General features: G+C 45.8%; 1 protein-coding gene across 3 annotated transcripts in view; it reads left to right on the top strand.

The window, feature by feature from the left end:
• farp2 (FERM, RhoGEF and pleckstrin domain protein 2) overlaps nucleotides 1-17,428 on the top strand; it is a 79,461-nt gene that overhangs the window by 18,557 nt on the left and 43,476 nt on the right. For all 3 annotated transcript variants that reach the window (XR_013771418.1, XM_079244869.1, XM_079244868.1), the window contains exons 6-15: nucleotides 588-685; nucleotides 909-1,023; nucleotides 4,536-4,683; nucleotides 4,777-4,872; nucleotides 4,950-5,113; nucleotides 5,238-5,306; nucleotides 11,392-11,449; nucleotides 11,588-11,846; nucleotides 16,117-16,301; nucleotides 16,488-16,577. Coding sequence is in view for 2 of the 3 variants with exons in the window: in XM_079244869.1 (XP_079100995.1) it covers nucleotides 588-685; nucleotides 909-1,023; nucleotides 4,536-4,683; nucleotides 4,777-4,872; nucleotides 4,950-5,113; nucleotides 5,238-5,306; nucleotides 11,392-11,449; nucleotides 11,588-11,846; nucleotides 16,117-16,301; nucleotides 16,488-16,577 (1,282 nt within the window). In the remaining variant the exon portion in view is untranslated. The remainder of the gene's footprint in view (nucleotides 1-587; nucleotides 686-908; nucleotides 1,024-4,535; nucleotides 4,684-4,776; nucleotides 4,873-4,949; nucleotides 5,114-5,237; nucleotides 5,307-11,391; nucleotides 11,450-11,587; nucleotides 11,847-16,116; nucleotides 16,302-16,487; nucleotides 16,578-17,428) is intronic.

Raw genomic sequence — 17,428 nt, 5'->3', positions numbered from 1 at the left:
GAAACGCAAGAAGTTTAAAAGAGACTAAACGAGTCATCCTGAGATCATCTTCTGCTGGCTGGAGAGAGCTAACAGGTCAGGGAGGATGCAGGATGGAGGCTGGGTTAGCCGTCGATAGGGGGGCTTGTCACGGGAAAAATGGTAAAAGTTCTGTCGTGTCTTTAAGGCCCAGTTCTGCAGAAGACTGATATCCAGCCGTCACTTCATGCAGATATTGCAGCAACCCCACCAGAAATTGTGTGGAGTCGTGTATCTGACACACAACCTGCAAAAGGAAACAACCAGAGAAGAAGAAGATGGTTTAGAAAGTGTGTGTGCTGTTGGGCCTTGTGGGGTTTTTATCAGGTGAATGACCTGATGGCCTGGCGGAGGTCTGCGCTCCCAGAATGCTTCTAGTTTTCTACATGTCCTTTTAGAATTGGTTTTTATTTGCATTTCCCGATCAGAGGTCACATTAACGGTGAGAATTAAGGTTTTTAGATAATTAATCGTAGTTAATTTCTTAACAAAAACCTGGAATTTTAAGTGTTTGTATCCACAATAAACTGCTTATTTCATACACTAAACTTTCACTTTCTTTTCTTCAGGTATTTGTTCTCCTTGCAGATGAAAAGAGATCTGATGGAGGGCAGGTTGATCTGCACGGAGAACACCGGAGCCCTGCTGGCGTCTCACCTTCTTCAGTGTATGTTTTTATTCGTGATTTACATGATTAGCTTCAGGTTTTTCTTGATGTAGACGATGCATATGTTGTTAGGGAGTAAATACTTTAATTCACCTTATTGCTTTAAAAGTAAATGTTGGATGACTGATATGAGGAATAGTTTAAAGTCACTGCAAGTCTAATGTTCAAAAGATGTTTTAGTAAATAGAAACTCATGTTTTCCTCTTTTTAATGTAAACGCCAGCGGAGATCGGTGACTATGATGACGCGGCAGACAGGGACTTCCTGAGGATAAACAAGCTGCTGCCTTACCAAGACAAAGTGCAAGAGAGAATCATGGAGTTCCACCGCCGACATTTGTAAGTCGTTTTCTTTCTGGTCTTTGTGACGCTGTCTTTACATTTCTGGTCCAGGTCTTCATCGTCTGATTGCACCTTTTCCTCGGTTCCTTACTTCACCGAAGCGTTTCTGATGAAACATGGCGACTCTGATGCCGTTAAATCAGACATACCGGTGGACTTTATGCCATCGTTGCCACAGAACAGACTCAGACAGGAGCTTCTGTATTTCTCTTGTGCAGCTTACAGGAGTTGATTACCGTCTTCACATGATCATGTTAACTCAGTTTGCTGTGACGCTTACATATCCCTTAGTTTGACCCCGCTTAATGCGGTGTCCGTAACACCTCATCTAGTTATTTTTTTCTTTACGAGTCATGTGTTTTGACTTCTTTTTTTTAATGTAGGCACACAGTCTGAAACTTCAGCATTGCAGTGTTGGCTCTTGGTGTTTGGGCAGAAAAATAGAGAAAAAGCCTGGAACTGCCATCTAAAGCAGCCCCAGGTTATCTCGGTGACTCAGGTTAATGAATCTTTATGCAAAACATGACAGCGTTTTGGATAGATTTGATTTAAACGGGATATGTTGTAGCAGGGAAGCATCTAAAACATGGAGGACCAGTGTTGAAGAGCCCTGATCTAAAGCAATGGCATCTCACTGCATCTACAGGCTGCATTTGACTGCAGGGTCTAATAATCACGGCATACTTAGGCTTGTTTATCATGTTTGAATGGAACTCGCGACATTACTGGACATGGATTCTATTCAGCTTTATTTGTATAGCTCCAGTGTTCAATAAGTTACTTTACCAACATAATCAGTTCAAGCCTTTTCATTTGTGATCCAATAAAAATAAATTACATTAGTTCAGCTCTGAATGACTTTGTTCATATAAAATAGCCTAGCTAAGGAAGACCAATGGAAAATTCCTCCATTCCATCCCGACCATGCACAGCTCTCATATATTCAAGACATGTTGTCTGACAAACACGTGTCCTCAAACTTCATGGAGTATAGTTGAGTATCTTCTGTTTAGAAATGAAAATTTACGCAACGCGCTGTCAGAATATTACCAAAAGGAAGCATGCGCAACATGAAAAGTATCAGTCCAAATACAGAACTCTGAGGAACTCCAACGGCTTTTTGAAGCTTTTCTCCTTCGGTTTCTTTTTCTAAAACTCTAAAATTCGCTGTTGTTTGTGTCAAACCACGCTGTCTTTACCGGAAATGAACTGGTCACATGACACACACACACACCCACCTCACGTCACGTCCGGGGACACGAAAATGCTAAAAAAGTGTTTCTATTACACTTTGTGATATGTTTCTATATTAAAACATCCAAAAAAAACACCTCATGAGAGTGTAAAGACTTTTTAGCGATATTTGAGACTTTTTCCGTAATGTGTTTCCAATAGTAGTTTTTTCTTGCGATGTTTAATTTTTGCGCAACTCTAGGTGTGATGGAAACGCACTCATTGGATGGCGAGTAATTTCCCCTGTCATTTGCCGTGTCTCAAGCCCATAATTGCAGCTGTCCAATAACAAATATTCTACTCATGTGATATATTGTATGGTGACCAAACTAGTGATTTATTCCTTGAATAGCTCCGCCCATCAAATCAGTGTTGCACCCAGGCATTGTGTTGTCATTGACGCTAATCAGAGCCAATGTACAAGAAAACCTGCATTTATTTTATATGGAAATGAAAACCGCTTTTACTCTAAAGCTACATACTTTGGTCCAATAAGGGCTGCACTTCAGCAGGTTTTCCATGTCACCTTGCTCCAACACACCTGATTCAAATGAATTGTGTTGGTTTCATCCAATGGGAATATATTGAAAACCTGTTGGATTGCACCCCTCGAAGGACCGAACTGAGTCACCCTGGGCTAGATACTGGTGGATGTTATCAGGCTTGCAGTCAGCTGGACAGATTCTATTCTATTCTATTCTATTCTATTCTATTCTAGTCTAAAGTCATTTAGCAGACCCTTTTATCCAAAGCGGCTTGCATACACACTCATAGCCCGATAGGCACATCGGGGGGCAACTTGAGGTTCAGTGTCTTGCCCAAGGACACTTTGGCACATTGTCAGGGGAAGCCTGGAATCGAGCTCCTAACTTTCCAGTTGCAAGCCAACTGTTCTTCCTCCCAAGCTCCAGCCACCCATGAAGAAAGATGGTGACACGCAGATGAACCAAACCAGTCGATGTGTCATATTTGGCATCTAACATCAAGGTTGATGATAATCTAGTTGTTGCTCTGACCAAGTAAGATGGTTACCGTGGATTTTTGTTTGAAAAGTGACTGGATTGTAAATTCAGACCAGCATGCCTAATTGCAGGGCTGCGTATATGAAAGTTGCCATTAACTACATGTGGCTGCTTCCAGTCTTCAGCACACCTCATACTCACCAGGCCATTATGGCAACTCAAAATCACAGTGTTGAGAATTTATAATGCAGTGGCACGTCCTTGCTCTTTTATGTGGTCACTGATGAGCTGACTTTACTGAGACAACCATGTGTTCTACCAATACAACCACATGAAGGCTTCCTCCAGTTTTCCCACCTTCAGCCTCCTTGGAAGCACAGTGCTATCTGATGGCCAATAGAGGCTCTAATTAGGCAGCTCTGAAGACCTCAGCTAATCTCTTCCCTCTGTTGGTTGTGTGGAAGCACAAGCAGCGAGTTCGCTGGTCTAATCCCTTCACTTTGGCCAGTCTATTAGCCATACGGCCAGTGGGGCAGGGGAGGGCTGTAAGGAGATTTTGCCGCTTAAAGGATGAACAAATTTAGAATGGAGTGATGATTGGATGGATATGTCTTCCTAACATGCTGTTTGGTTGTAATCACATGGTTTTAGATAATGCGTAGGATTTAAGGTCACACTCTCTGGCACCCAAATCACAATATCATGTTGCTTTATTATGTATTTTGTGTGTGTGTAATCTGTAGATTTACAGTTCCCAGTATCAGCCACTGTTCAGTTTTCTAAATGAAAACCAGTCAGCCTAGGTGCTGTATATTCACAGTAAAACCCTGTGTTTCATCCAAGAGTTTAAAAAAAAATATTAAACTTATTTTAACATTTTTTGGCCAAATTTAGGGGACAGGGGTAGAATGAAAGCAGAATTTTCAGATTTTATTACATGGTTTCAACAATTTGAGCTCAGTTTCATGACCTGAGAGCTGTTAAAATATTTTCATTAACCACACAAGGTCCACTATAATTTACAGTCTTTCTGTTTTATGTCTCAGTTTTTGTTGTTTTTTGCAACAGAACCCTTTTTTAGACCCCTCTCCTCAGTGATACTTGATCATAAATCTGTGCTTTTGTGATTGTACAGTCGCTGACAGATCTTGGTTCATTTGATTGGCTTTCATTGTTTTGTATAGTTTGTGGAAAACTCAGGTTTTAAAAGTGGCCTAATAATTAACCCTCTACCCGTCACATCATTCCACGAAGAGGGCAAGTTGCAACCCGCTGAGTGTTAATGGCATTTCTTCTGTTTTTGTTGAAATCCAGTGGTCAAACTCCAGCTGAATCAGACTTCCAAATCCTGGAGATTGCCCGTAAACTGGAAATGTACGGCGTCCGCTTCCATCCAGCAGCTGACCGGGAGGGTACCAAGATCAACCTGGCTGTGATTCACATGGGGCTTCAGGTTTTTCAGGTGATGACTGTTCCTTTACCTGGTGTCCTCTGTGACTGAACACCCCCACCCCTAATGGTGTTACCAACCATTATGTGTCTTTTTCTCTCTTAGGGCAACACAAAGATTAATACTTTCAACTGGTCCAAAATTCGCAAATTGAGCTTCAAGAGGAAACGTTTCCTGATCAAACTCCACCCGGAAGTCCACGTACGTTTTCATGTTTTCATCTTGGCTGTTGTATCTGCTGTGAAGACCTCCAGATTACTGTGTACTTTTTCTTTTAGGGTCCTCATCAAGATACCCTGGAATTTATGATGGCCAGTCGAGACCAATGTAAAATCTTTTGGAAGATCTGTGTGGAGTATCACTCATTTTTCCGTTTGTTTGATCAACCACAACCCAAATCCAAAGCAATCCTCTTCACCAGAGGGTCTTCCTTCAGATACAGGTATTAACTTGGCACCAGCAACTACATACGTGTCCTCTTTCTTTTTTTTAATAGACTTTCAGGCTTTTTTTTGTCTAAAATGTTGAATATGTTCATGTTATTAATACAAAACTCTGTCTGTCAGTGGAAGAACTCAGAAGCAGCTTGTGGAATATGTCAGGGAAAATGGAGCAAAGAGGACCCCCTACCAGAGGTGAGTGTTTGGAAATATACTTAGCATCCACTTTTATCAGGTCCTCCTTCCAGCGCTGCGTTGGCTCATCCTGAACTGCTTTAGTGTCAAAGGTTTAACAAAATTTTGGAAAAATTACTCTGAGATTTTGTTCCATATTGGAATGAGGCATCACGAAGTTGCTGCAGATCATGATGAGAATTTCCCGTTCCACCTCATCATGATGAGAATCTCACGTTCCACCTCATCATGATGAGAATCTCCCGTTCCACCTCATCATGATGAGAATCTCCCGTTCCACCTCATCATGATGAGAATCTCACGTTCCACCTCATCATGATGAGAATCTCCCGTTCCACCTCATCATGATGAGAATCTCCCGTTCCACCACATCATGATGAGAATCTCCCGTTCCACCTCATCGTGATGAGAATCTCCCGTTCCACCTCATCGTGATGAGAACCTACGGTTCCACCTCATCACGATGAGAATCTCCCGTTCCACCTCATCATGATGAGGATCTCCCGTTCCACCTCATCATGATGAGGATCTCCCGTTCCACCTCATCGTGATGAGAACCTACGGTTCCACCTCATCACCATGAGAATCTCCCGTTCCACCTCATCATGATGAGAATCTCCCGTTCCACCTCATCACCATGAGAATCTCCCGTTCCACCTCATCATGATGAGGATCTCCCGTTCCACCTCATCATGATGAGGATCTCCCGTTCCACCTCATCGTGATGAGAACCTACGGTTCCACCTCATCACGATGAGAATCTCCCGTTCCACCTCATCATGATGAGACTCACATTCCACCTCATCATGATGAGACTCACGTTCCACCTCATCACCATGAGAATCTCCCGTTCCACCTCATCATGATGAGACTCACGTTCCACCTCATCATGATGAGACTCACGTTCCACCTCATCACGATGAGAATCTCCCGTTCCACCTCATCACGATGAGAATCTCCCGTTCCACCTCATCATGATGAGGATCTCCCGTTCCACCTCATCATGATGAGAACCTACGGTTCCACCTCATCATGATGAGAATCTCCCGTTCCACCTCATCATGATGAGGATCTCCCGTTCCACCTCATCATGATGAGACTCACGTTCCACCTCATCACGATGAGAATCTCCCGTTCCACCTCATCATGATGAGGATCTCCCGTTCCACCTCATCATGATGAGACTCTCCCGTTCCACCTCATCACCATGAGAATCTCCCATTCCACCTCATCATGATGAGAACCTACGGTTCCACCTCATCACGATGAGAATCTCCCGTTCCACCTCATCACCATGAGAATCTCCCATTCCACCTCATCATGATGAGAATCTCCCGTTCCACCTCATCACCATGAGAATCTCCCGTTCCACCTCATCATGATGAGAATCTCCCGTTCCACCTCATCACCATGAGAATCTCCCGTTCCACCTCATCATGATGAGAATCTCCCGTTCCACCTCATCATGATGAGGATCTCCCGTTCCACCTCATCATGATGAGGATCTCCCGTTCCACCTCATCACGATGAGAATCTCCCGTTCCACCTCATCACCATGAGAATCTCCCGTTCCACCTCATCATGATGAGAATCTCCCGTTCCACCTCATCATGATGAGAATCTCCCGTTCCACCTCATCATGATGAGAATCTCCCGTTCCACCTCATCATGATGAGAATCTCCCGTTCCACCTCATCACCATGAGAATCTCCCGTTCCACCTCATCATGATGAGAATCTCCCGTTCCACCTCATCACCATGAGAATCTCCCGTTCCACCTCATCATGATGAGAATCTCCCGTTCCACCTCATCATGATGAGAATCTCCCGTTCCACCACATCATGATGAGAATCTCCCGTTCCACCTCATCATGATGAGGATCTCCCGTTCCACCTCATCATGATGAGGATCTCCCGTTCCACCTCATCGTGATGAGAACCTACGGTTCCACCTCATCACCATGAGAATCTCCCGTTCCACCTCATCATGATGAGAATCTCCCGTTCCACCTCATCACCATGAGAATCTCCCGTTCCACCTCATCATGATGAGAATCTCCCGTTCCACCTCATCACCATGAGAATCTCCCGTTCCACCTCATCATGATGAGAATCTCCCGTTCCACCTCATCATGATGAGAATCTCCCGTTCCACCACATCATGATGAGAATCTCCCGTTCCACCTCATCATGATGAGGATCTCCCGTTCCACCTCATCATGATGAGGATCTCCCGTTCCACCTCATCGTGATGAGAACCTACGGTTCCACCTCATCACCATGAGAATCTCCCGTTCCACCTCATCATGATGAGAATCTCCCGTTCCACCTCATCACCATGAGAATCTCCCGTTCCACCTCATCATGATGAGGATCTCCCGTTCCACCTCATCATGATGAGGATCTCCCGTTCCACCTCATCGTGATGAGAACCTACGGTTCCACCTCATCACGATGAGAATCTCCCGTTCCACCTCATCATGATGAGACTCACATTCCACCTCATCATGATGAGACTCACGTTCCACCTCATCACCATGAGAATCTCCCGTTCCACCTCATCATGATGAGACTCACGTTCCACCTCATCATGATGAGACTCACGTTCCACCTCATCACGATGAGAATCTCCCGTTCCACCTCATCACGATGAGAATCTCCCGTTCCACCTCATCATGATGAGGATCTCCCGTTCCACCTCATCATGATGAGAACCTACGGTTCCACCTCATCATGATGAGAATCTCCCGTTCCACCTCATCATGATGAGGATCTCCCGTTCCACCTCATCATGATGAGACTCACGTTCCACCTCATCACGATGAGAATCTCCCGTTCCACCTCATCATGATGAGGATCTCCCGTTCCACCTCATCATGATGAGACTCTCCCGTTCCACCTCATCACCATGAGAATCTCCCATTCCACCTCATCATGATGAGAACCTACGGTTCCACCTCATCACGATGAGAATCTCCCGTTCCACCTCATCACCATGAGAATCTCCCGTTCCACCTCATCATGATGAGAATCTCCCGTTCCACCTCATCACCATGAGAATCTCCCGTTCCACCTCATCATGATGAGAATCTCCCGTTCCACCTCATCATGATGAGAATCTCCCGTTCCACCTCATCATGATGAGAATCTCCCGTTCCACCTCATCACCATGAGAATCTCCCGTTCCACCTCATCATGATGAGAATCTCCCGTTCCACCTCATCATGATGAGGATCTCCCGTTCCACCTCATCATGATGAGGATCTCCCGTTCCACCTCATCACGATGAGAATCTCCCGTTCCACCTCATCACCATGAGAATCTCCCGTTCCACCTCATCATGATGAGAATCTCCCGTTCCACCTCATCATGATGAGAATCTCCCGTTCCACCTCATCATGATGAGAATCTCCCGTTCCACCTCATCATGATGAGAATCTCCCGTTCCACCTCATCACCATGAGAATCTCCCGTTCCACCTCATCATGATGAGAATCTCCCGTTCCACCTCATCACCATGAGAATCTCCCGTTCCACCTCATCATGATGAGAATCTCCCGTTCCACCTCATCATGATGAGAATCTCCCGTTCCACCACATCATGATGAGAATCTCCCGTTCCACCTCATCATGATGAGAATCTCCCGTTCCACCTCATCATGATGAGAATCTCCCGTTCCACCTCATCATGATGAGACTCTCCCGTTCCACCTCATCATGATGAGAATCTCCCGTTCCACCTCATCATGATGAGAATCTCCCGTTCCACCTCATCATGATGAGACTCTCCCGTTCCACCTCATCATGATGAGAATCTCCCGTTCCACCTCATCATGATGAGAATCTCCCGTTCCACCTCATCACCATGAGAATCTCCCGTTCCACCTCATCATGATGAGAATCTCCCGTTCCACCTCATCACCATGAGAATCTCCCGTTCCACCTCATCATGATGAGAATCTCCCGTTCCACCTCATCATGATGAGAATCTCCCGTTCCACCACATCATGATGAGAATCTCCCGTTCCACCTCATCATGATGAGAATATCCCGTTCCACCTCATCATGATGAGAATCTCCCGTTCCACCTCATCATGATGAGAATCTCCCGTTCCACCTCATCATGATGAGACTCTCCCGTTCCACCTCATCATGATGAGAATCTCCCGTTCCACCTCATCATGATGAGAATCTCCCGTTCCACCTCATCATGATGAGACTCTCCCGTTCCACCTCATCATGATGAGGATCTCCCGTTCCACCTCATCATGATGAGGATCTCCCGTTCCACCTCATCATGATGAGGATCTCCCGTTCCACCTCATCGTGATGAGAACCTACGGTTCCACCTCATCATGATGAGAATCTCCCGTTCCACCTCATCATGATGAGGATCTCCCGTTCCACCTCATCATGATGAGACTCACGTTCCACCTCATCACGATGAGAATCTCCCGTTCCACCTCATCATGATGAGGATCTCCCGTTCCACCTCATCATGATGAGACTCTCCCGTTCCACCTCATCACCATGAGAATCTCCCATTCCACCTCATCATGATGAGAACCTACGGTTCCACCTCATCACGATGAGAATCTCCCGTTCCACCTCATCACCATGAGAATCTCCCGTTCCACCTCATCATGATGAGAATCTCCCGTTCCACCTCATCACCATGAGAATCTCCCGTTCCACCTCATCATGATGAGAATCTCCCGTTCCACCTCATCATGATGAGAATCTCCCGTTCCACCTCATCATGATGAGAATCTCCCGTTCCACCTCATCACCATGAGAATCTCCCGTTCCACCTCATCATGATGAGAATCTCCCGTTCCACCTCATCATGATGAGGATCTCCCGTTCCACCTCATCACGATGAGGATCTCCCGTTCCACCTCATCACGATGAGAATCTCCCGTTCCACCTCATCACCATGAGAATCTCCCGTTCCACCTCATCATGATGAGAATCTCCCGTTCCACCTCATCATGATGAGAATCTCCCGTTCCACCTCATCATGATGAGAATCTCCCGTTCCACCTCATCATGATGAGAATCTCCCGTTCCACCTCATCACCATGAGAATCTCCCGTTCCACCTCATCATGATGAGAATCTCCCGTTCCACCTCATCACCATGAGAATCTCCCGTTCCACCTCATCATGATGAGAATCTCCCGTTCCACCTCATCATGATGAGAATCTCCCGTTCCACCACATCATGATGAGAATCTCCCGTTCCACCTCATCATGATGAGAATCTCCCGTTCCACCTCATCATGATGAGAATCTCCCGTTCCACCTCATCATGATGAGACTCTCCCGTTCCACCTCATCATGATGAGAATCTCCCGTTCCACCTCATCATGATGAGAATCTCCCGTTCCACCTCATCATGATGAGACTCTCCCGTTCCACCTCATCATGATGAGAATCTCCCGTTCCACCTCATCATGATGAGACTCTCCCGTTCCACCTCATCATGATGAGACTCTCCCGTTCCTCCTTATCCTAGATGTTCTAAAGATTGAGATCTTGTGACAACCCCCCCCCCCCCCCCCCCCCCCCCCCCCCTGTGTGTTCAGAGATGATGCTCTGCAGATCTTGGATGGAACCAGTGCTTACTGGACTTCCTGTTGTCTTTCCATCATCTCCAACCAGTCTGTCCATTCTCCTCTGACCTCTGACATCAACCAGACATTCTGGTCCAGACAAACTGCTGCTCGCTGGATATTTTCTCTTCTTCAGACCTTCTCTGGAAACACTAGAGATGGTTGTGTGTGAAAATCCCAGTAAACACTCAGACCAACAACCATGCTGCGTTCAAAGTCACGTAAATCTCCTTTCTTCCTCATCCTGACGCTCAGTTTGACCTTCATCAAGTCGTCTTCATCATGTCTACATGACTAGATGTGTTGAGTTGCTGCAGTGTAATTGGCTGATAACAGTTTTAACAAGCAGTTAAACAGGTGGACTTGATAAAACAGATGCTGAGTTCTTAATTTTCCTTTTTTAATCCAAATAAAAATCGTTTCATGTGTCTCTCTGACCTTCTGGACTCTTCTTTTCTGTTTGTGGTTCAGGAGGAACAGTAAAATAAGAATGTCTGCTCGCTCCTTTACATCAGATGTGCCAAAACCGGTAAGCAGAGCCACGATGTGAAACGGAAACTTGGCATGAATTTCACTGATTGACAAGCTAACCTCTTCCTCTTCTATCTTTTTCTTCTCTTCTTTCATTCTGTGTTGTCCTTTGTCCTTTATGTGTTTTTTCTTCCAGAGTTTGTCGTTCAATGACAGTTTTAGGGCTCCATTCTCTCCTTCCTCCTCTGTGTCCTTCCACCCAGCTCACATGTCCGGCGTTCTTCCACGAACAGAGCTGCAACCTCAGCCCCAACCTCTGTCCACATTGAACCTGTCTCCAGCACCTCCCCAGCAGCAGCAGCAGCTTCAGTCCCTTCTGCAAGCTACTAGACCCCCCAGCCCTCCGAAGGAAGACCCTGTCAAGGCTGCTCCCCCATCAAACTTCTCTTTTCAAGGTGCCCCTAGCAATCAGGCAGCAGGACACTGCAGCTCCTTGTTTGTGTGTGTAGAGAGCAGCACTTCCCAAATGCAACCCTCCAGAAATGGCAATGAGGATAATGAGCATGGGGGGAGAAGGAGCACCGGGTGCTCAGTGGGAGGGGGTGGAAGGAAAAGGAAGGGGGTTCTTTCACCTGAGGCTTTTGAAGCAGAGCTTTTGTGCACAAAGCAGAATCCCATGTTCTCCATGTGCAGCTCGCCGCTGCAGGTCACAGAGGAGTTCATCGACGATGACCCCACTCAGATCTCTTTTTACGGCGGGGGGGCCGAGGCCTATTCTTACAGGCTTAATGATAAACTACATCAGTTTGATTTTGTGGAGGAGTCTGACCTTAGCAAGGACAGGATGTTTAGTGTCGGAATCGAGGACATGAACGGGAACCCCAATATGTTCCCCGACAGCCTTGTCGGCCACTCTGAGACCAGCTCGCTGGTTAACAACCGCTCAGAGTGCAGCTCCTTGGACAACCTGGGGCTGAGCTCGGCGGGCGAGTCCATGTCGGTCGGTTACGGAGGCCCCGACTCTTCCTCGCTTCGCCTGCCGGGGTCTGACATCCAGTCGGAGGCCAGCTCCATGGTCAATTTCCCAGCGTACTCGGTGCGCTCCGAGAGCAGCTCCGCCGTCCAGTTCAGTGACCTGGTGGAGCAGATGGAGCAGCTCAGCTGCCCGCCCACTGCCACCGAGGGCTCTGGCAACGGCAGCTCAGATTCAGACTCCGACTGGGGCTCTGACAGCGTCCTTCCTCCTGAGCAGAACCTGTTTTATAGCAATCCTCTGACCGGGAGCAGCGGGATAGAGAACTTCCTCCTTCAGTGCCACGACCTGCAGACCCTGGCGCTCTCAGACCCGTCTGCATCCCCGCATGTTCAAATGTAAAGTCCTTAGAGCACCTGAAGCCTTAATCCAGGGTTGTCCAGTTACAGAGAACATAGTCTGAGTGGTTAAAAACATTTCACGATGTAGGAGGGATCAGGGATCCTCATACAGATACTCGAGGACCGGTGTCCTGCAGGCTTTCCCAGTGTCCCTGCTGCAACAGACCTAATTCATATCAATATGGTTGTAGCAGACACATGCAGAGCTTGTCAGAGTCAGGTGGGTTCCAGCAGCGATGCTTGGAAAACACAGCCGGACACCGGTCCTCGAGGATCCCTGATGTAGTTTAGTCTCTTCAACACATCAGATTATTTTTAGCCGGCGTTCAGCCATCTTGACGGTTGTATCCACGTTGTTTCTGTGCACTATTTTACGGTTTGAAGGCATGTGCATGTAGATGCTGCCAGCTGGAATAACATGGACACAAACATCCACTACTCTGACTACTTGGTTTCGAATCGGAGTGATATTCGTCAACGCCATATCTCTTATATCTCAGAGAAAATCTTTAACATGCATTCAGCTTATTTCCTGAGCAAATGCCAACTTTGAAGCTTTATATATTTTTATACATATTTTTCCCTGAAACAGTGTACAGATCAGTATAGGAGCATCTTACTGTGTTTACATCCCATCTTTGTGTACATAATACAGCCATCTTTGGAAACAATCGCCATTTTACTTTGGATTCCCGCACATTATAGTGTCAATTTAAACTAAGTATAATAGGTAAGGAGGCTTGTTAATGAGGTCATTTTTTATTATTCATAGTTAGAATTATCCATTGATCCATTTGTGAGATAAAAGAAAAACAAATCCTAACATACAAACTTGCTTTATTGTCATTATTACCATTAGAGGTTTTTATATCTCATTTATTACATGGATTTTTCCATTTGATGTCTGTAATCTCAGGGTAAAAATGAAACCAGTAACTTTCCTGCTTCAGTGATTCTTTATGGGCCCCTGTCATTTAAAAAAAAAAAAAAAAAGGAACAAAAACTATGAAAACAGGCCATCCTGGAGTCGGTTTCCATTTTCACGTCTGCACCCCGCTGACACCTGCTGGCAGAGACCGGTGTCTGCAGTTCTGGCATCCCGACCGCCAGTCAGCTGCTTTGTTTATTCTGCTCGCGGTGTCTGAAAAATTCAGCATAAAAAAAAAAAAGAAACTGCAAAAATCCCCACATCTGGCTCGAATGAACGGTGTTGCTTCATATTCAGATGAATCAAAGAATGTAAACAGTGCACTCTTGAGCCATTTGGTGCCCTCTTGACTCGTTTATTCTCAATGAATGTATCATCTTACATCTCTGCAAGGCTGCAGGAAACCATGTACACTCACTTTTTTCTGCTTCATGAATAAAAAGTAGAAGGAAATCAAACTTTTCCATTTCCAGAAAATGCTTCTGGTTGTCACCATGTCCTGCTGGTACAACCTCTTGTCTCTTTTGCACATTAGATATGAATAACTTTGGCGTGTTTGGCATAGGAGCGGCTGCTTTGCCCTCACTAATTTATTGATATTTGCCCGTCTCTCCAGACCCTCGCAGACGTCGGTGGTTTTCTCTGTTAGATTCTGGTGTCGAACATGGTGATCTAATAGTTTGTACAGTTCAGGTCAGGTGGCTTTTATTACTCGGCTGATGTCATCTCTTCTTCTGGACAGTCTGGACTTGCCGATTTTAAATTCAGACTTTGCTTTGATTTCACAGAGTTTTCTGCACTTTTAGTTTCCCTGTCTGCAGCAGTTGCACCGCGTCGCCTCGTAGCACTTATCCCAGTTTCTCATGCTTTACTCTCAGGTGTTTTTATGTGTGGGGGGCATGTATTACATGGGGAATCACGCCAGCGGTCCCTCATCTGTTCTCATTGTCATTTTGAAGGCTGGCAAAAGGCCAGAAACACAGCAGAAGTGGATTTGCAGCGTCTCTACAGTCTCATGTGTGGAACGTTACTCCGACTCAGATGCCTTCTTTCTGCCATGTGATTCTTCCCACTTTCTACTAAAGCTTAACTAATGACGGGCTGATAACTAGAACCAGCTAACTGCACTTAGGCACCAAGTAACCATTACTTAATCCTGAACATGTGTATTTGCTAATTACAAACCAACCTGTACTTAATGTTTGTATGTTTTGCTCTTAAGAATAAAGTAATTACTTTTGGGTACCATAACTGTCAGACTTAAACTTCTTTTTGAGATGGAGACCGAGGTTAAAGGTGCAGAAGTGATGCAAAGCTTTTAAACAAGCCCCGGCGGTCTTAGAAGTGGAGAAGAAATTCAGAGAAGGGGGTAAAAAAAACCCAAAAAAACTTCCCAGTGAAGAACTGTGAATGGATGTAATGTTTTTTTTCTTTTGGTTGAAATAAGGTGCAAATGAAACTCTAAAGGAACCCGTCTGGATCTTCTCCGTCATTCTTAGAGATATCTGAAATGATTTAAAGTCCTGTTTTTGTTCCTTTAATAATGTCCCCCCCCCCTTCAGGACCCAGTTAGCTGTCCAGTAAACAAACAAGGCGGCGCGCAGCAGTTTTCTCTCTGTTTGAGGCCGCAGACTTCCATGCTGGTGGGTGGGAGGGAGGGTGTGGGGCTGGGGTGGACGTGTACATCACATTCCTCAGCCTAATTCCAGCTGAGTGTGTGTGCGTGTTTCCAGTTTGGTCAGGCCTCGTGCCAAGCCATTCCACAGCAAACCCCCGTCCGTCCCGCTGCCTCCCAGCCCGACATCCCGTCGTCTCCCCCCCCCCCCCCCCCCCCAAGCTCGTGTCGCTCCCTGTAAGGCACTTTCAGATAAACGATTAACAAGCGTTTGCCCTCCAGACAAGCTGCATTCCTGTTAAGTCTTTCCGAGAGCAATTATATCCGGGTCGAGTAGAGAGCCGTCTGTTTTTGTTTTGGGTTTTTTTTTCCCTTTTTTTCAGGCTTCCCCCTCAGTTTTCCCCCATCCTGATAGAAGTGGAAGAGCAGCTGTGGTGATGCTTGTAGTGTTTTTTTTTGTTTTTTTTTTACTTGAGTAGAAAAGTTGTGATATGATAGAAAGTGTTGAAACAGACTTGCTGAGGTCAGATTTGCAACCTGGATGTCTCGTGTTTGACGGTGTTGTGCTGCTTTGTTGTCCAAAAGAAATGAAGTAAACATGCTGGGGGGGTGAGTTTCAGGCATATCTGACTTTTCGCTGCCGGTTGCAGAAGCATGAATCTGCTGCTGCTTGTCTGTTTACGTGAACTCACACGTTAAAGGATCACGTTTAGCCGGTTTGAGGAGAAAGTTTACCTTTCACCTTCTTTCTGCCTGGATAACTGAACCGCTTCTTTCTAGTTTTCTAATTTCTCCTCTTCTCTCCTAGATTCAGTGGTGGACGGTCTTCAGCTTTCGCCTTTCAACTCCAAGGATCCCCTCTGCCTGTCGCCCTCCTTCCAGATGTCCACCCTCAGCCTGCCCAGCCAGGCGCCGTCGCCCCTGCAAAGCCCCATCCTGAGCGAGGTGGGCAGCAATGCCAGGCTAGAGGAGGATGAGGAGGGCAGGAGGAAGGTACACTGCGTGCATGCCCACCCTTCCAACCCCCCACCTCACAACCACAAAGCACATAGATTTAGTTTATCATTATAACTGGACAGGACGTTTTGTCAGGACAGAGGAGGGAGGGAAAGTTGTGTTGTTTAGCATTTTTCCTTTCAGCGTTTTTAAGTCGACGTCCATCTGTCTGTCTCCGCTCAGCGGTATCCCACCGACAAGGCCTACTTCATTGCCAAAGAGATTCTGACCACAGAACGAACGTACCTGAAAGACCTGGAGGTCATCACCGTGGTGAGTTGTTCTTTTCACGTTTCATTCAACACAAATTCAGTCTGGGTTGCACGGTGTTATAAACACGCAGCAACCAAAACCATCTTGGCTTCAGGACATTCGTTATGACTGCAGAGCGGCATTTAGGAAACAGCATCCAGCGCTCGCAGCTACCACCAAATGTACAGCTAATCAAAAAAAAAAAAAAAAAAATCCTTATCAATGTGACGTCACCATTCAGCACAGTTACAACACAAAATAGATCAATGACAAAAAAACAAAAAAAAAAGTCACTTCTATACACCCCACCATCATGTTCGGCCAGTTTGTCGCTATGGAAACGGATAAAAACTAGTTTACTGTAACTGATACAGAGACAGATTTCTGCATTAACGCATTTTAGATGATTTGATGAGGATTCAGGAAGCTACTATTCAATTATTCAGGTTTTTCATGCATCTTTTTTCTCACTCTGGATGTTTTATACAACTTTATACTCCATTAAAAGAACCAAACAAATGTGTCTCCACCATTTTTTATTTATCTAGAACCATAAATAAATCCAGCACATATAAAACATATTTTCATATTAAGTTCAGTAAAAGGTGGCAGTGGCTCAGGTGGTAGAGCAGCTTGTCTTCTGAGCTGACGGTCTGCAGTTTGAGTCCTGCTGCCCTACGCTGCTGCAGCCGCGAGGAGACACAACTGTTCTCTGAGGCCCGGATAAATGCAGAGGGTTGCATCAGGACGTGCACCGGCAGTAAAAAAAACAAACAAAAAACATCATGTGCCATTTCACCTGTGCAATGATTCGCTGTGGCGACCTCTTCAGAGGGACAAGCTGATGGGAACAGTGGGCTCCTTTAACTGGC

This window comes from Telmatherina bonti, assembly GCF_933228915.1.
Source record: "Telmatherina bonti genome assembly, chromosome: 8".
In the NCBI taxonomy this organism is placed as follows: Eukaryota; Metazoa; Chordata; class Actinopteri; order Atheriniformes; family Telmatherinidae; genus Telmatherina; species Telmatherina bonti.
Note: the sequence above shows the minus strand (reverse complement) of the source record. Positions and strands in the feature narration are given on the sequence as shown.